Below are 19931 nucleotides of genomic sequence, written 5' to 3'. Positions count from 1 at the left end.
TTGAAACAATAAAGTCATCAATTCTTAGTTACACAAATAAATAACAATAATGACATAAATATCAATTACATAGTTTAATTTTGGCCCTGACTGGTACCTAAACTTAAAAATTATAAGTCAACTTTGTGTTTTTTTAGCTACTTGACTAACATCATTAAAATACGCTGATGTGACGTTGACTACTAATAGAATGGTGACACGTGATAGCCTTATATTTTGACACGTGGCAAAATAAAAAATATATAATTTTTATAATAAAAAATGTGAGGCTATCACGTGTCACCATCCAATTGATCGTCAGTGTTATGTCAATATATTTTAATAGTATTAGGTGCCTAAAAAAATATCAAGTTAACTTACGATTTTCAAGTTTAGGTTCCATTTGTTTCACTGAAAATGACTTCCGAAAAATGATTTCTGGAAAATGACTTACTTTTTTGAAAAATTAATATTTTCTGTTATTTGACAGATTTACTATAAATATTTCATAAAAGTTGTTTTCAATGAAACAAACATACATATGAGATTTTCTTATATTTTCATTGTTTAATTGAGTTTATTTTATATCTATAAATTTATATTTTACATTGTTCTTTGTAAAACAAACATGACATAAATATATTTGTTATAAAATATTACAGTGCAATTTCCTTTTAACAATTGAAATTTATTTTGTAATAAGAAAATATTTTGTAATAATCAGTGTCATATATAAACTTAATAATAAATAATGCTTAATTAAAACTTAATTTTATTTATATATATTAGATATGTGAGAATAGATATTGACACATTAGAGTTGTAAAGGATAAATGAAGCTAAACATTACTTAAACAAATAATCAAATTTATATAATTAAAATATTCATATTTTTATACTAGGTTAAAATATGTCATAAGTCATTGTACTTTTCGTAAATTTGAAATTTAGTCCATGTGCTTTTATTTTTGGGTTAGTCCTACCTTTTATATATCAAAATTAAGGTTCATCTGATAGCATTATTAAAAATATTTTGTTAAATTCATGTTAATTGTAACGTCATCTTTTAGTTACATGAATATCAAGTATTTTTTATTTAAAAATTGACATCAACAAAATTGACAAAAAAATTTAACAATGTTAACAATTGGACTTGATTTTTAAATATGAACAGTAGAATGATTAAATTCTTGAAAATAAAAGAATAGGGATTAAATTTCAAATTTGTGAGGAGTATATATATTTATAACATATTTTAACATTTATACTACAAAATATTTATCTGTAATATATTTATAATTGTAATAAATATTTATTATTAAAATATTAACATTGAATATTTTTCAATACTATATGAAGAATATTATTTAAAATTATTATTTTTCAAATTTATTTTTAAAATAAAATTAAAATATTAAATAAATTATTAAAATAATAAGTTATTAATATGATTAGATATAGATAATTAAATAAGTATGATTAATAATATTGAAAATTATAAATATTTTATTAATTTTAAATATTTTTTAAAATAAAAAATATTATTAATATAATAATATTAAACTTCACTTTAAATTAATTTTTATATAAAAATAAAAGAGAAAATGTTTAAATAAGTATAATTTGTCTAATCGAACTAATTTTGAAGAGGGCAAACGTCACCAATTTTGACTTAAGAGTCCGCTTTCAGAGTTTACGTGGCAACCTTTTATTGGTCATAGTATTTCAATAGTTCATTCTTAACCACAGAAGAATATAATCTCCCTTTTACCTCCTAAAATATCCTCCGCATATCTTTGTCATGTCCCCCTTTAAGCCTTAGACTTCTAAAAAAAAAAGTTGTGGACTCTGCAAGTAATAACGAAAGCGCACTAAAATTATCAATTACCCTTTTCTTTTTCTCCTTCTCTGTTTCTAACTCAACCATAGATACAAAGGCTGCAACTTTCTTATCCTCTCTTTAATGGCAGAGAGGCTTGCTCTCCCTCTTCTCCTTCCAAATCCCCCACCTGTTAAAACCCCATTATCAAACCAAACTCACTTCACTCAACAAAACCCAACTTCACAACCCAAGTCACCTGCTCCCTCGACTCCAGTCTTTCAAGACCTCCTTCTTCGACATAATTCTAAGTCCCAACAACCCATCGACCCACAAGTCCGGACCCGGAACCGTCTCGGCCGGTCACGTGACGTCAACCGTGGGAAGCGTTGGACTCATAACAACCTCTCTGCTCAAGGTCAGCAGGTTCTTAATTCCTTAATTGAACCTTCTTTTGATTCTAATCAACTTGATGTTGTTTTGAGTAAGTTGTTTGAGCAATACCAAGAAAACCCAGATGTGAAAGCTGATTTTTTGGCTGCGGAAGTGGTGGGAATTGTTAAAGCTTTGGGTTTTTACAAGAAATCTAACTTGGCTTTGGGTGTTTTCAATTGGGTTAGAGCTAGAAATGATTGTGGATTGGTGTTGAATAGCTCTGTTGTTGCTATTATTATTAGTATGTTAGGGAAAGAGGGGAGGGTTTCTGTTGCAGCTAATTTGTTTAATGGTTTGCACAAAGAAGGGTTTAGTCTTGATGTTTATGCTTATACTTCATTGATAACTGCTTATGCTGGTAGTGGGAGGTATAGGGAAGCCATGGTGGTTTTTAAGAAAATGGAGGAAGAGGGTTGTAAACCTACTTTGATAACTTATAATGTGGTTTTGAATGTGTATGGTAAAATGGGCATGCCTTGGAGTAAGGTCATGGCTCTTTTTGATGGAATGAAAAGTGATGGAATTGCCCCTGATGCTTATACTTATAATACGCTTATAAGTAGCTGTCGTCGAGGGTCTTTGCATGAGGAAGCGGCTTCGGTTTTCGATGAAATGAAATTGGCTGGTTTTACTCCAGATAATGTTACTTACAATGCATTGTTGGATGTTTATGGTAAGTCTCGGCGTCCGAAGGAAGCTATGGAGGTTTTAAAAGAGATGGAGCTTAATGGGTTTGCCCCTAGCACTGTGACTTATAATTCGTTGATTTCCGCTTATGCTAGGGATGGTCTGTTGCAGGAAGCAATGGACTTGAAAACACAGATGGAGAGAAAAGGGATTAAGCCTGATGTTTTTACCTATACCACTCTTTTGTCGGGATTTGCCAAGGCCGGAAAAGATGAGTCTGCAATGGCGGTTTTTGAGGAGATGAGAACTTCTGGTTGCAAGCCGAATATTTGCACTTTCAATGCTCTAATTAAGATGCACGGTAACCGCGGGAAGTTCACTGAGATGATGAAGATTTTTGACGAGATCAAGGCATGCAATGGTGCACCGGATATTGTTACTTGGAATACACTACTGGCAGTATTTGGGCAAAATGGAATGGATGTAGAAGTGTCTGGAGTGTTCAAGGAGATGAAGAGGGCAGGGTTTGTACCTGAAAGGGACACATTCAACACTTTAATTAGTGCATACAGTCGCTGTGGTGCTTTTGATCAAGCCATGGCTATTTATAAGAGAATGCTGGAAGCTGGAGTTACCCCCGACCTTTCTACATATAATGCTGTTTTGGCGGCATTGGCACGGGGAGGGCTTTGGAAGCAGTCTGAGAAAATACTGGCTGAAATGAGAGACGGTCGTTGCAAACCCAATGAGCTAACCTACTGTTCTTTGCTTCATGTTTATGCCAATGGGAAGCAGGTAGATCGGATGCATGCCCTAGCGGAAGAGATATACTCCGGTATCATCGAACCTCATGCTGTGCTGTTAAAGACTCTTGTTTTGGTTAATAGTAAATGCGACCTTCTTGCGGATACAGAGCGTGCTTTCTTGGAATTGAGGAAGAAAGGATTTCCACCTGACATAACTACTCTAAATGCCATGCTCTCAATATATGGCAGGAGGCAGATGGTTTCCAAGACAAATGAGATCTTGAACTTCATGAATGAGTGTGGGTATACTCCGAGCTTGACGACCTACAACAGTTTGATGTATATGTATAGCCGCTCTGAAAAGTTCGAGGAATCAGAACAAATTTTAAGGGAAGTTCAGGCAAAAGGAATAAAACCAGATATAATCTCGTATAACACTGTTATTTATGCCTATTGTAGAAACGGTCGAATGAAAGAGGCTTCTCGGATATTTTCAGAAATGGGTGATTCTGGCCTTGTTCCAGATGTTATCACTTACAATACCTTTGTTGCAAGCTATGCAGCTGATTCCTTGTTTGAGGAAGCCGTAGATGTTGTCCAATTCATGATCAAGCACGGCTGTAAACCAAACCAGAATACATACAATTCCATAGTTGATGGATATTGTAAACTCAATCAGCGTGATGAGGCAAAGACATTTATTGACAACCTTCAGAAGCTAGATCCACATATTTCCAAGGATGAGGAAATTAGATTATCAGAGCGTGTCGTGGAAAAATGGTCATAGAAAGTTGTCTTCCATAAAGAAAACCTTTTTAGTATTGTGTTAGCACTGTTCGTTGTGTTCATCAATTCGAGCATGCTGAGAAAGTGGAAATGTGACGTTGTGCACGGTTCTGTGTGTTTCCTCGAGGCCAACATGTGTTCTTTAGCTTTTTGAATGCCTAAAGCTCTATTTAGCTATGCATGTAGCTGATGGGGATTTGTATTATATAGCAGATGAAACAAGAAAGAGGGGAATTGAAAATCTTGAAAAGGTATGTACAATTGCTTTTATACAAGTCAAATATAAATCATTATGTGCAGTTAACAGTGTCTTTGCAAAATTGTTTTCCAAAGGAATGTTTGATAAGCTTTTTGTTAATGTAATTAATGAAGTATTTTATGTCTGCAAATTGGATTTTCTGTTTTGATGTTTCCTCAAACCTAGTTTTAATGCTAAAACTTATAGAGATATCATTGTCATCTAATGTATATGAATGATCCAGGTTTGGCTTGCAATCATGATTCTTTATTAATTCTAAACCCTAAGCTCTAACCCCATGTCTTGTTAATGGAAGCTATTTGATTTTAGTTTACTCTTCATTATTTAGAGATTTCAACATTTTTGTGTATAAAATAGGATAAGTCAGCTGGATTAGAGGCGTCCATAGACCATTCAGTCTAGGTGACCAAAAATCTATCTCATTGGGTGTGGACGCGCCCGATAGATAGTGTTTTGCCCCTATTATATAGGACTAAGGTCAAAACATCAACGATACTCAAGAGTCCCTTTCAACTTGGGACCATCAGCTGTACCTAGCTAAACCCCCCTAGTGATATTAGTCATATGCTTTCCTAGAGCGTACAAGTCTACTTGTTTTCTTATTTGTTTTTTGATATGGGATTAATAATGTTATCTAATTTTTTTAGTGGTTCGCTTAATATTCTTCTCCATCTAAACTCGTGTTGCGTTTGTCATGGGTTTTGTTGTTATTTTCTCCTACTGCACACTTCAGGAGTTTGACTTGGAGTACCTATTGATCCATCCTATGGGAAGTCAATGTGGAATTGCAATCATAGGTCGCTCTAATACCATGTATTTAAGGTTATTATTCTTTTCTCTTCTTTTTTTTGCTAAAAAAATATCATATAGGATGTGCAATTGCAATCATAAGTCGCTCTAATACCATGTATCCAAGGTCATTATTCTTTTCTTTTCTTTTGCTCAAAAATATCAAATAGGATGTGCAATTTTATTATTTATATACTCAAAACTATAATAGAGGACACTCAGATTATAGTTTCATTTATCACCTAACTATGAAAATTTTACAAAATGATCATCTAATTATTCAATTAATTTTTTAGTTATTAGTCGGTTAACATGAAAATGAAGATTATTTTGTCACTTTTTTATAATTGGATGATAAAAAAAATACTAATAATTGACTAACTATTTTGTAACTTTTTATGGTTGGGTGATAAAAAAAATCATAATTAGATAACCATTAATGTAATTCACCATTTACTTTTTTAGAAAGATTAACATGACATATATCGTCAAATTTGCCGACCAAACGAAGTTAACCCAAAATTCTATAAGACAAATGGTATAAAATGCTCGACTCTAGATCACTTTCATGTATTCCCATAAACAATAACACAACTTTCGTTTACTCTTTGGAAAATGAATTTTGGAATTCTTACCCAAAACAAAAGAATCATCGGACAAAAGAGGATTGTTACTCCCCATTCGAATAGGGTTTACTGTAAACTCCATATCACCACAGATTCTCTAGTGAAAGTTAAGAAGATGGACTTGTTACAATAATGCTTGCACAAAGAGATAAAAATGTTGAAGGATTTCTTGGAAGGAAGGAATTCAAATTGGCATTAGAAATTCTATCCATAGGTTAAAGATGTTGAGCCTATTTGAATTTGTTAATTGCCAACTAAGTTTTGCATGAAACAAACAGCTGAGCAATTGCATTTGCCAACTTAGGAATAAGTCTCGCTCTCCCCATTATGTTTTTGTTGGGAAAAATGCTGTTTGTTTTATGTCCAATTATAACGAAACTGTTTCTCTACTTAAGTTATTGACTTGGGCCTTAACTAGGTTTCGTTTATACTGAGTTTGATTCACCCTGGGGTACTAAAGATAATTAATGGGATAATTTCAACTTTTAAATAGGAGTTTAAAGTCTATCATATTGTGAGGTATTTGGGTGAGTGATTTGTGACAATTGGGGTCAATATTGAAGCTTGAATTATTTCTTTGTGTAAAGGTAATCGGGCTTAAGCCAATAGGTGATCCGAACGATTGTTGAATAAAATCATTCACTGGGAGAGGCTCCGCAAATATAGGACCGCTGTGTCTAAACTGTATTAACAAAGATCGGTTGTGTCAATTCTTTTCTTCTTTTATTTTTTTCGCTGCTTGTTTTCTTTCTAACCGTCGTTACAACGAATGTTAAACAAAATTAATTTATCATATCGAGAGACTAATTGTTTTCAATTTATTTATTTATTTATTTTTCTATTCTGATTTACTAATATTTTGTTTCCAAGCAACTTGTAACCATTAAAAAAAACCTTAAATTCACAATCCATCTTAAAACTTTTTTGTTTTAAAATTTTTTTCTAACAATCTCATTATAGGTTCTGATTATACCCCAACCCATAAATAGGAGGATAATGCGCTTCACAGGCCTGACTCTAGAGGTCGTCTAGAGGTGCGGCTTCCCAGAGCCCAAGGCTGAAAGGGGTCTAAAATATTATTCTCCAATTGTTAAGGGGCCCAAAATTCTTATTTTTAACTTTTAAAGGCCAAATTTTTTTTACCAACTTTTAGGGACCAAATTTTTTTTTCTTCAACTTTTAAGGAACTTGAAACTCATTTTATTGTTTTGTTAAGGCCCAAAAATGTCAAGAACAGACCTAACACTTCAACGCACTCAAACACACATTCCTCTATATTAACAATAATACTCATGTTAATTTAACAATACCCAATAGAAATGTTTGACTTAAATAGTAAAAAACTAACTTGGAATACAAATTAAAAAAAACAAAAAAGCCAAATTTCATATTAATTTCCTATCCTTAAACTTTCCAATTATAAAATTCACAAAATTCTATCCTTTTTTTTCATAGCATTAGAAGATTTAGTGAATAGATAAGGATGTATTGTTTCCTTACACGCTAGGTTCTCCACGCAAGCTTGATTATATGCTGATGTGTTTACTAGCTGTCTAATCCTTAGTCTTTAAGTGTTGGCTGACCAATTCAATTATTGAAGGATTTACACATATTCACCAATTAACCCATTTTCCACGTCCTTTCTGATTTTCTTTTAAAAAATTCCGCCACTTAAATTATTTTATATAAAATATATGTGTTGTATCCATGTTTATTCAAACAAATTAAAAATAAAATGGTAAACTATAAAAATAGTTACTTTTGTTTGAATCATATTACATTTTAATTATTTATGTTTAAAATGTTATATTTTAGTCACATATGTTATCATTTTGTTATGAAATGGTCGCTCTACCGTTAAACTCCGTTACCTCCCTAACGATTGTCCTACGTAGCAATCCAAACAGGTTTTAAATGCCAACTTGGATGTCCAGCTACTGGGATGAAAATATGTTTTTAATTAAATAAATTTAATTTTAACTGTCACGTAGAACTACCGCTAGGGAGGTAACGGAGTTTAGCGGTAGAGTGACCACTTCGTAACAAAACGATAACATAAGTGACTAAAATATAATCTAAGACAAACAAGAGTGACTATTCTTGTAATTTATCTGAACTAAAATTATTATTATTATTATAAAGAAATCAAATTGATAACAAGTTCTTGTTGAGCTGTAGTTGATACATGTAAATAGATAAGATTGGTTTTTTTTTCCTTTTTTAAATTCCCAGACGTCACTTTTATCAAAGCGGATCACTATAAAAACATTGCAGACAAAGTTTAAGGATGTAATTCAGCATTTTTTTTCATTAACAGCAAAAGAAAAACATACAATGAGTTGGTGGTGGGCAGGAGCCATTGGTGCTGCCAAGGTACGTTAATGCTCATTCATTTTTTTGGGTTCTCTTTCTCTGCATTTAATCTAATGAACCCAGATTTTTTTTTTTTACAGAAGAAAATGGAAGAACATGATAAACAATCCAAGTACAAGAGTGTTGCTTTGGTCATTGGCATCACCGGCATAGTCGGTAACAGTCTCGCCGAGATTCTTCCGTTCTCCGGTATTCCCGGCGGACCGTGGAAGGTCTACGGTGTTGCTCGTCAGCCTCGACCAGCCTCGACTAGTCATTTGCCTATTGAGTACATACAATGCGATGTTTTAGATGAAGAAGAAACATGTGATAAATTATCAAAGCTTAACGATGTGACTCATGTGTTTTATGTTGCATGGGATAAGAGATCAACTGAAGATGAAAACTGCGTTATCAATGGTACTATGTTACGGAACGTGTTGAAAGCGGTAATCCCGAATTCACCCAAGTTGAAACATATATGCTTGCAAACCGGTCGTCGGCATTACACCGGTCCGATTGATTTGTACGGAAAATATCATGCTCAGCCCCATGATCCTCCTTTTCGCGAGGATCTTCCGAGGCTTAAGTCGTCAAACTTGTGTTATACGCTCGAGGATGTTTTGTTGGAAGAAGTGAAGCAGAAGGAGAACTTGACATGGTCTGTTCATAGGCCGGGATTGGTTTTTGGGTTTTCTCCGTTTAGTTCGATGAATATAGTTCGGAGTTTATGCATTTACGCGTCGATATGTAAGCATGAAGGCGAGCCGTTGAGGTTTCCGGGGAACCGACAAGCGTGGGAAGGGTATTGGGATGCATCGGATGCGGATTTGATTGCAGAACATCAAATATGGGCAGCAATGAGCCGGCGAGCGAAAAACGAAGCCTTTAATTGTAGCAATGGAGATGTGTTTAAGTGGAAGGACTTATGGAAAGTGTTAGCTGACCAGTTCGGTATCGAACACTACGGATTTCAAGAAACCGAAGAGAAGGTGCCAAGCTTGGTTGAAATGATGAAAGACAAAGGTCCGGTGTGGGACAACATCGTGAGGGAGAACGGTCTTTTGCCGATGAAATTGAGCAATGCCGGAGCATGGCAGTTCGTTGATTCGGTGCTTTCGGGGAAGTCATTGTTGGATAGCATGAACAAGAGCAAAGAACATGGATTTGTCGGGTTCCGAAACTCGAAAACGTCGTTCAATTCATGGATTAAAAAGATGAAAACTCACAATATTGTTCCTTGATTTGATGATTATAATTTGTTCATTCTTTTTGTTGTTAAACATACAAACAATATTTTTATTTATCAAAAATTGAATCATATTTATTGAATGTCATTTCTTTAAATGTAACTGCATGAACCAACTAGATTAAATTTCGGATCCGACCCGCTACGATTTTACTACAAAAATTTAGAGCTCAGAAAGTAATACAGCTAGCTGTTCATCAGACACTTTAACTTCAATACAAGCTCCCAATGATCCAGCAAGCCTTGCAGCTAATTGATGCTTACACTACACAAAAACAAAACAAAATATGAAAATACAGCAAATATATATAGGTGAGTCCTCTCAATTTTGAAATTGAGCATATTGAATCTTCTAAAAAAATTAAAGTAATTTAATCCCTTTTAATTTTAAAATTGAACATATTGAATCCTCTAAAAAAATTTAAGTAAATTGAGCATATTGAATCCTCTAAAAAATTTGAAGTAATTTAATCCGTTTTAATTCAAAAGTGAGCAACTAAGAATAATTAATCACAACATTAATATTTTGATCATCAATTGTACATAAATTTGATTGGTATAATAAATAATTTAGCTCTCAAAGTTACATATTCTTTCAATTTTGTCCTGATTTAATAAATGCAACTCAATATTTGTGTAAACATGTAAATAACAAGGCTAAATTTGTTATTATACCAATCAAAACTATGTACAATTGACAAATGATATCAACGTCTTGATTAATTATTTTTAGTTGCTCACTTTTGGAATTGACAAAGATAAATTGCTATAATTTTTTAGAGGGACCAATTTGCTCAATTTCAAAAATTTTACCTATATATTAAATGCAATAAAATAAGGGGAATAAAGGAATAAAGAAATCTTACACAAAGCTGTTCTGCTCTGTTAATTACATCATAAAAGAATGAATAACAAGCACAATAATGTTCAGCAAAACAGAAATATTCTTCTTTTCTTCTAGATTCTCCCACAACCTAAAGCACCAAACAATGGGAAAAAAAAGTTTCAGAAAAATTTCCAGGAAAGTTCTTAAGATGGAATATTTGCTAAAATGATCACATTTTACAGATAAGGTTGATGACAACTTGTCCAAAATTCTAACTAGACACGCGTATGTATATATATATATTGAGATATACAAATGGATATATATATTGATGTGGCTCAATTCTGCTTTGGGTTTTATCTCACGACTCTGCTAAGAGCCTTGATGGGTCATAGTTTCAGAAAATTTTCCAGCAAAGTTCTTAAGATGGAATATTTGCTAAAATGATCACATTTTACAGATAAGGTAGATGACAACTTGACCAAATATTCTAACTAGACATGCGTATGTATATATATAACAAATGGATATATATATATTGATGTGTCTCAACTCTGCTTCGGGTTCTATCTCACGACTCTGCTAAGAGTCTTGATGGGTCATAGTTTCAGAAAATTTTCCAGGAAAGTTCTTAAGATGGAATATTTGCTAAAATAATCACATTTTACAGATAAGGTAGATGACAACTTGTCCAAATAGTCTAACTAGACATGCCTATGTATATATATATTGAGATATACAATTGGATACATATTGAAGTGTCGCAATTCTGCTTCGGGTTTTATCTCACCATTCTGCTAAGAGCCTTGATGGGTCATAGTTAAGAAAAATTTCCAGGAAAGTTCTTAAGATGGAATATTTGCTAAAATGATCACATTTTACAGATAAGGTAGAGGACAACTTGTCCAAATATTCTAACTACACATGCGTCTGTATATATATATTGAGATATACAAATGGATATATATATTGATGTGTCTCAATTCTGCTTCAGGTTTTATCTCACGATTCTGCCAAGAGCCTTGATGGGTCATAGTTTCAGAAATTTTCCAGGAAAGTTCTTAAATATGGAATATTCGCCAAAATGATCACATTTTACAGATAAGGTGGCCGACAACTTGTCCAAATATTCTAACTAGACAGGCGTATGTTATATATATATATTGAGATATACAAATGGATATATACTGATGTGTCTCAATTCTGCTTCGGGTTTTATCTCAAGGCTCACAGTTTCAGAAAAGTTTCCAGGAAAGTTCTTAAAATGGAATATTTGCCAAAATGACCATATTTTACACATAAGGTAGCCGACAACTCGTCCAAATATTCTATGACAAATTCTTCCCTTAGTATATATACTAAGTCTAAATTACAGATTTAGTCTACATATTTTAATTTGGTCAATTTTAATTTTATAATATTTGGATTTTTCTGTCCTAACCTTATAGATTTAATATTTGTTCTAAAATTTTATCATTTTTATTCTTATATCCAATAGCAGTGAAATTTATTAACTGAAATAAAATAATTAAATTAAATAGATATAACATGATATTAAAATTACAATTTGAAAAACAAATCATTAAAAACATTAAATCGAGGAACATGGATTAAATCTGCAATTTATGCAGAGTGCATGGACTAATAGGAGAATTCGACCAATATTCAAAAATTGAGATAGCAACAAAGAGAATGAACCTGAAAGATAAAACGACCGCTGGGTTCACCGGAGATTTTCTTGACACCCCTTTGGTCAACTATCCTTGTTGCTCTCTCGAAGTTTTTACCAAACAGAAAATGCAAGCTACAATAAAAGAAAATTCAAAATTAATCAATACCCACCATTTTTATTTTTATTTTTATTTTAAAAAGCCCAAGAATAAAAGATTTAAAAGAAAATGAGTATTGCTTACATTGATAGTTGCTCTTCATTTACTGGCCAATTTGGGTCATAAGATCACAAAATTTAGGGATTTAAAAAAGGAAAAAAGAAGAAGATGGAATTTAGTTTCTACATAGAAAGAATAAATAAGGGGGAAAAAAAAGAAAGACCTGAATGAGTTGACTCTATTGTTTTCCACACGGATTCAGCAACCAAATGACTTGCAGTCATTCTTTTTTCTTTGGATGTTGAAGCTTAAAGGACTGGGTTTTGGTTATTTTCCGAGAAAATTATACTGAAACGACTATTTGTATTTTCGTTTTTAGCGCACAAAATTGTAGATTTTCTAGGAATTTGTTATTTTCCTCTCGTTTGGTAACTTGAATGGGGTTGGGCAAAGGGTTAAATCACCTTTTTGGGCCTGAAATTTGGTAATTATTTTCATATTGAGACCTGAATTTTTTTGTGGTAATTGTTTTTATATTGGGGCTTGAACCTTTTTTGGTCCAAATTAATCCATGATATTTCTTTGAAAACCCTAAAACTTAGGCCTCAATGTGGGAACAATTGTCAAGTTTAGCTCCAATATGGAAACAATCAATGGCAAAGCCAGAGAGGTTGGCAAGGCCCCCAGTTTCCCCTAAAATGAAAAATTTTTTATTTAAACTTTTTATAATTTATAAAATTTTAAATTAGTAATGATAAATTTGAACTTTAACCTCTTAAATGATACAAAATTGATTTAATCTTTTAAAATTATAATGACATAGGCTATTAAAATGGTAAAATTACATTCTTACTACCATAAAAATATACAATTTAATTCTAACTCCCAAAAAAAAAATTTTGGCTTCGCCCCTTAGAACAATGGCCTAGTTCAAACTTTAATATGAGAAAAATTGCTAAGTTTAGGGAGCAACTTAGACAAAAAAAAAGTTCAAGCCCCAATATAGAAGTAGGTTTCAAGTTCAAGCCCCAATTTAATCCTTCAACAAAATATTGAATTTAAAAAGAGTTAAATTATAGTTTTGGTCCCTTTATTGTGCTCAAATTTAAAATTTAATCTCCATAATTTTATTTAATGTAATTTAATCTTCTACTTTTTATAATATTAACAGTTAACCCAAGTAACTAAAGTATAACCATTCTAGTTAGAGTACCAACATGATTTCTACTTAAAAAATCGTTTTAACAGTTAAAAGTGTTAACCCTCTTAAAATTTATTAATACTATTTTTTTAATACGTAAGATCCAAGTTATTAATGATGTAAGTATACATAAATTTACAATTTAATTCGGGCATTTTAAATGTACTTTACATCATATCAAAATTAACGTTTTAACGTTTAAACATATTTCGAAATTAAAGAATAAATTAAAATTTTGAGTATTTTTATGCAATTAATACAATAAAAATTTTCAATTAAAATAAAGAAAAAATAATTTAAAGAAAAGTAATTTGAAAGAATATAATATATTTATTAGCTTTATGAATTATTGAAAAGTAGAGTAAGAATATTAAAAAGTTCATTAAATAGTATTTGTTTAGTGAAGCAAGTTGTATAATAAAAATTTAAAAGTGACAAGACATCCTAACTTTAGCGCAACTGATTGTCGTTTTGTGCTTTAGTTTGGTTCGTTTCACCTAACAAGTTTGGTTATTGCTATCTAGTTGCCAAAATTCCCATGTCTTTCAGTTTAAGGAATTTGTCTCGCAAAACATTTTTTCCCTTTTGGTTTAGATATACAAATTACAAGCCAACTTTGTCGTGTTATGTCATGCTTAGAGCGAGTTCAGTAATTAATTCTCCGCATTTTTAGGTCTATTAAAATGGTAGATGCCGACTACGAGTTTTTAAAGTTATTCTATACCCAATGCGAGGATCAAACTTTCAACCACTGGTTAATATAGGAGAGATATTTGTCATCTCACCTAACTCTCGTAGTTTATTAAGTGTTGTTTTTAATTTAAGAGTATTAAGAATTATGTTATTAGTTTATTTATATGAATAAATTGTGAGTTTAATATCTATCTTTTAATTTATTTAATTTTAATTTTTGTATTTTTTGTATTATTCAATTTTAGTCTCGATCTAATAATAGTTGCAATTTGCTATTTTCATATATTGCACACATAGAAAACCTACGTTTAATGGATTTAACTATTTTCGTTTGCATTAAAATTTGAAAAGTATAACGACTAAAAATGATAAAATTAAAAAACATGAATTAAATTCACAACTGTAATAATAGTATAAGACTAATAACATAATAGAATGAAACGAATTTAATTTACAATCTAAATCATAACTAAAATTTTAAATTTAAAAAGTAAAGAGACTGAAATTGAGTAAATTAATGTACAAAAACTAAATTCACAACTTAGATATGGTATGTATAAGAACCAGGTACAATGACATTTTGATTCTTCTCAATTTTCATTTTGAACAAATTGGTCCCTCTCAAAAAAACTATAACAATTTAATCTTGTCGATTTTAAAAGTGAGCAACTAATGACCATTAATCATAACATCAATATTTTTTCATCAATTATACTTTTTCTATCGGTATAGTAACAAAATTCGCCCTTAAAGTTTATACTTCCTGTCAATTTAACATTGATTTAACAAATTTAACCCATAACACTTACATGTTCTGTCAATTTAATCACGATTTAACGAAATTAACCTACAACATTTACATATTCTGTCAACATTTGCACAAAATATATAAATATTAAGGGTTAAATTTGTTATTACACCAATCAAAATTATGTATAATTGACAAGAAAAATTAATAACGTAATTAATTGTCTTTAGTTACTCACTTCGAATTAAATATAATATAAGCAATGAATTTAATAAACCAATAAAACAATGTAGCCTTTTCGGTAACCGGTAGAACTTCAACCGGAACACCTAAAGCCGCCTGTGTCGGAATCCGTCTGAGGTGACTAAAATTACCTTCCAAACTCTCGATTTTTCTCCCAATGAAACATTGGTTTAAGAACCAATCCCACCCCATCATTTGGTTTCTCTATACATGAATAAGACTTGAAAAAGAATAAAAAGTCAGTGTGCTAAACCTAATATTAACTCATTCTATTGTGTATTCAAGAAACTGTTTGAAGTAAATCTCCTTCATATCCTTCATCTGCATTGTATGAATAGATGTCGACTGGCGCCGTCGTGCACCCCATGGCATTATGTTTAACTATGTTATGTGAAGAGCCTCGGTGTTGATCTAGGTAAATGACGATCACGGTTATATCGTCATGGAAATGCCGTCTTATTCCCTTCTCGATTTTCTTAATATCGCCGTATCTCATCTCTCTTTTCTTTGCAACTTCTCTAAGTGCGGCACTTACCAGTCTCTTAGCAATACCCTGCAAGTAATACAAGCAAACTTAAAATCAATACTCTGTCATTCGGTCCAGCTGCTAATGAAGACTAAATTAACCAATAAGACAAAGGTAAATACTCACAGCTCGGGGGTTTCTGAAAACAATGTCTACCGCGGTTTCATCGCTCAACTGTTCCCATAGGCCATCTGATGCAAATATCAGAAATAAGTCTTGGGGCTTAAGCTTTCTAATAAGGATGGAGGGTTCTGCCGTGATAACTGGTCTTTTAAGGGGAACAGGGTTTCCGAATCGTTGAAAGATTGGATCTCTATAAAAATCGGGTTTCTTCAAGTAAACATCACCAATAGATCTTGACACCTGAATAAAGAAACAAGTTCAATGCTTAGACCAACATTATCCATTACAGAGAACCGTTTAACTGCTGAAGTTAAAGGGGAAAGAAATCAACAAAAGGAACCCAAAAAACCCGAAAAAGAAAAGAGAGAAGACTCCATATAGTCACATAAGCTTAGCATTATGATTGAGAGGATGCACAATGTTTATTTGTTTTGTAAATATACCTTTTCTACAAACATACAAGCAATTGATGGAAAGAAACATGTATATCCATCGAATTCATTGAACCAAAACATGAACTGTTCTTCAACCTGTCTGATTCAACTTAAAACTCTTATAATTGGGTTTGCCAATAGATTTTGTTAAGTACCTGGATTATGCCCTTAATCCTCCAAACTCCGCGAGTGTAAACCACGACATGCGAATCATCAGGATGAAGAGCCTCAACCTCTTTCCTCACTTCCTCAACTCCAACATTGTGATCTGTTGATAGCCTCTCTGCCACAACCTTGTTTTTCTTATCCTCCGAAACTCTTTTGCCAAGAACTGCTCTCGAGTCGCCGAGATTCGCCACATACAACACATCGTTGGATATCGCACCAACAAGGCAACATGATCCAACTGAAGCAATTTGAGGCCTTACGGGCAATGATTGCTTCACCAAATGTAAAAACTCTTCTTCAGTAGCATTGAACGCCTTCTTTATCACGTCTGCAGATAATCCCCCTTGCTCTGTAGCAAATTCTACAATTAAGACAGAAAAATTAAAACAAGAACACAACCATTCACTGACAAAACCCAATAAAGCAAGGAGGTGAAAGGTGCCAAAAATTGAAATTAAACTGAATGGTTTTAGAATCTTGAGAACCAAATTCCAATTTCAAACGCATAAAGATTTATATTTAGACAAAGTAATTCATATTCATTCAGATACACAAATAATAACTAAATAAACGTGCATGATAGACACTTGTAAGTTGTTCAAAATATCATTAACTGACAAAAACCCAAAATTCTCTTTGACCATTAAAACACAAAAGAATATTTGAATCTTGAAAAATTAGACGCAAAGAAAACCCCATTTCAGATAATCTAAAAAAAACCCAGAAAAATAATTAAGAAAAAGATTAAAAGGGTCAAAGAACAATTACTGTGGAGAAATGGGAAAAGATGCTTGTTTACAAATCTGGAAGCTTCGGGTCCGCCATGACCATCATAAACACCAACATAGGTACCTAAAGGAGATGTAAAGACTTGGCTTTGATCTTCAAGGTTTTTATTGGCTTGAACGACGGCGATTGAGTAATCGCCCGAAGCATGAGGTTTAAGATCAGTGTGCCACATGAGACCATCCCCACCGGCCCTTAACCCAAGGCAACGTTCAAGCGGCCTAGCGAGCGACCGTAACATCATAGCCATCGTTGGGTTTTTTTGAATCGTTCGACCTTTCTTCCGTTATAACTTTTATATGTATATATTAACAACCTTGCTTCCCTACCGTGTTTTTGCCTTATTACTACACGTTTTGCTGTTGGGGTTTTTGCTCTTTACGTTGTAAAGAGAGTCTTTTAGGATTTGTTTGTATGGTTTTCTTTTTTGTTGCTGTGGTTTTTTTTGTTAGGTTGAAGAATGGTTTTTAAAGATATATAATGAGAGAGAAAGCGAAAATGGCGATTAAAGAGGAAGATGCCGCGTGAAGAGGAAGATGACCAAAGACCCGAATACTGCTGTACTCTCCGCGTTTAAGTTTCCGTTTTCATTTTGGTAAAATTTCATAAAGGACTCTGAATTTTTCATTTTTTCGGATTTAGTCCTTTTTCTATACTTTGATAATTTTTAACCCTCAATCACTTTTTTGTAATGCTTATAGGGGTAGAGGTAGTGGGTTGTCATGGGTCTAACTTGAGATTAATTTTACCTTAATATTTAAATACATTATCACTTTTGCATTTTTTTATACACTTTATTATAATTTTATTCTTTTTCTAAATATACAAAAATAATATCTAATTGTACAAAATGTAGATGTACAGTCAAGTGCTATATCCTATTATAATATTTAGCAAAATTAGAAGAAAAAGTTGACATCCAAACTAAAAATACCTGTTTGGTAAAATAGGAGTAGAAATATTAAATTATATAGGACTAGATATACAAAAAATTCATAGTATAAGGATCTTCTGTAAAACTTAAACTTTCATTTTCCCCTTTTTTTCATTTTTTCCTTTAAGTTTCTTTTTAGCTTTCTTCATGATAAAGATTATCTTAAATGAATATTTTATACAATTGAAAAAGGAAGAGTATAGGTTCAATATATTAAGTGGAGTATAATATGCTTCCCTCTTTTTGCCTCTAGAGAGTCAAATGAGGGATATGATTTACATCTGCTTTTATGTTTATTATAAATAATGATCCTAACAAGTTGTGGTACATGTGACATTTCTCGTGTGGGGAAATGGGCATTTTAATACAAAACTTTCAAATCATGATAAATGTCATATCAGATTAGGTAAATTCTTTCTACCTAATTTAGAATTTAATCCCTATTTCAGTAATTGTATCACTTTTTTTTATTTTAAAATTCAGATTTAATTATTAATATAGTTAAATTTTTTTATTAAATTTATTAGTATAATATTTTAAAATAAAAAAATATTCATTTGATAGCTATGTAACTAAAAAAAAGATATTATAATAAATCTAAATTTAACAAAATATAAAGATTAAATTTTAGATTTTTGAAAAACATGAGGACTTATGATATATTTTAACCTTAAACTTACTATTGACATACTTTTATATTAATATTATATATTTGTATTGTTTTTTATGTATGTTATGTGTCCAAAATTGCCTAGGAAATTTCAAGGAAAAAGGTTTTAACATAGAGGTTGAGACTCTGAGCATGGTGAGTACCAATACTGTAGCTGACAACAACATAAAACAATTTGGTTTCAGTCCATTTTGGAAAACAAGTAGGGCAGGTTGGTCAAGCAAGGAAAGGGACATTGAAACCGATAGATACTTTACATTTTAAAGTTCACACGCTATCAATGTTAAGGAAACTGAAGCACTAACAAAAATAGATCAATGGAGAATTATACCTCAAAAGCTAGTTGTTGAAGTTGAGACAAACATGGTTCATATAAATTTCACTAAAAATCTCATACTTTTTAAGTGGGATTTAATTCAAATACCTTGCAACTGGGTACATAATAGAGATAGTATATGCTTTTTCTATAGTAAGGTCAGTTCCCACAAGCTCTAACCCAAGGATCTAAGCAAGTCTAGTGAACGAAACCTCTGCCTACATGATAGCTGTGTCACAAAAATTAAATCGACGTTCAAATCAATCAAAATACTGATTTCTGATTCAGTCAAAAGAAAATTCAAAAAATTAAAACAAGGACAAAATAAGTAAATTAGAAAACGAAAAAGGGAAAAAAAAGTATAAAATGTTTAAACCGCAGTTCGGACCTTGAAGTAGTCCACTGCGTAATGAAAGACAGAAACATAAATATCTTCATTACTGAGTGCCACAAGTTCTAGTGGTCCACATGGTTAGAAATGCTAATTTACTAGGAAGTTAGCTGGGTAATAGTGGTAGTGGAAAGTGATGTAAATAACAATAATATACTACATGGGAAGCACACCGGCAGTGGGACTGGACCGTTTTGGTTGTTAGTGATGCAAGTCAAGCAGCAGTGGGCCTGGAAATTATGGTACTACTAATAGCTGGGGAGTAGCAAAAGAAATATCTGATTTAATGCATTAACAGAAGTAGGCCCAAAGTAATGACAGATTTTTTTTGAGCATAAAAAGAGTGAATTTAATCTGTTCAAGAATATAAATAAAT

At 32.1% G+C, this 19931-nt stretch overlaps 4 protein-coding genes across 4 annotated transcripts; 2 read left to right on the top strand and 2 right to left on the bottom strand.

Annotated features, from left to right (window-relative positions):
• Positions 1-1767: 1767 nt before the first annotated feature.
• On the top strand, positions 1768-5678 carry LOC107907719 (pentatricopeptide repeat-containing protein At5g02860). The gene is made up of 2 exons (XM_041089186.1): positions 1768-4643; positions 5385-5678. Exon 1 carries the CDS (start codon positions 1943-1945, stop codon positions 4391-4393), a length of 2451 nt encoding a protein of 816 aa, XP_040945120.1. The 5' UTR covers positions 1768-1942; the 3' UTR covers positions 4394-4643; positions 5385-5678.
• Positions 4599-9750, top strand: LOC107908857 ((S)-8-oxocitronellyl enol synthase CYC2). The gene is made up of 4 exons (XM_016836141.2): positions 4599-4643; positions 5385-5473; positions 8384-8439; positions 8520-9750. Exons 3-4 carry the CDS (start codon positions 8401-8403, stop codon positions 9660-9662), a joined length of 1182 nt encoding a protein of 393 aa, XP_016691630.1. The 5' UTR covers positions 4599-4643; positions 5385-5473; positions 8384-8400; the 3' UTR covers positions 9663-9750.
• LOC107908858 (zinc finger SWIM domain-containing protein 7) lies at positions 9721-12745 on the bottom strand. Its single transcript, XM_041089187.1, has 5 exons — positions 12546-12745; positions 12407-12428; positions 12192-12297; positions 10534-10641; positions 9721-9932 (listed from the first exon to the last, which is right to left on the bottom strand). The coding sequence occupies exons 1-5, from the start codon at positions 12604-12606 to the stop codon at positions 9831-9833; spliced, it is 399 nt and encodes a 132-aa protein (XP_040945121.1). The 5' UTR covers positions 12607-12745; the 3' UTR covers positions 9721-9830.
• Positions 12746-15208: 2463 nt separating this feature from the next.
• Positions 15209-18057, bottom strand: LOC107908855 (probable protein phosphatase 2C 63). Its single transcript, XM_016836138.2, has 4 exons — positions 17227-18057; positions 16446-16819; positions 15860-16096; positions 15209-15760 (listed from the first exon to the last, which is right to left on the bottom strand). The coding sequence occupies exons 1-4, from the start codon at positions 17492-17494 to the stop codon at positions 15488-15490; spliced, it is 1152 nt and encodes a 383-aa protein (XP_016691627.2). The 5' UTR covers positions 17495-18057; the 3' UTR covers positions 15209-15487.
• Positions 18058-19931: the final 1874 nt, after the last annotated feature.

The sequence above is a fragment of the Gossypium hirsutum genome, chromosome D02 (assembly GCF_007990345.1).
Source record: "Gossypium hirsutum isolate 1008001.06 chromosome D02, Gossypium_hirsutum_v2.1, whole genome shotgun sequence".
Classification (NCBI taxonomy): Eukaryota; Viridiplantae; Streptophyta; class Magnoliopsida; order Malvales; family Malvaceae; genus Gossypium; species Gossypium hirsutum.
This window is presented reverse-complemented; position numbering and strand designations above follow the sequence as displayed.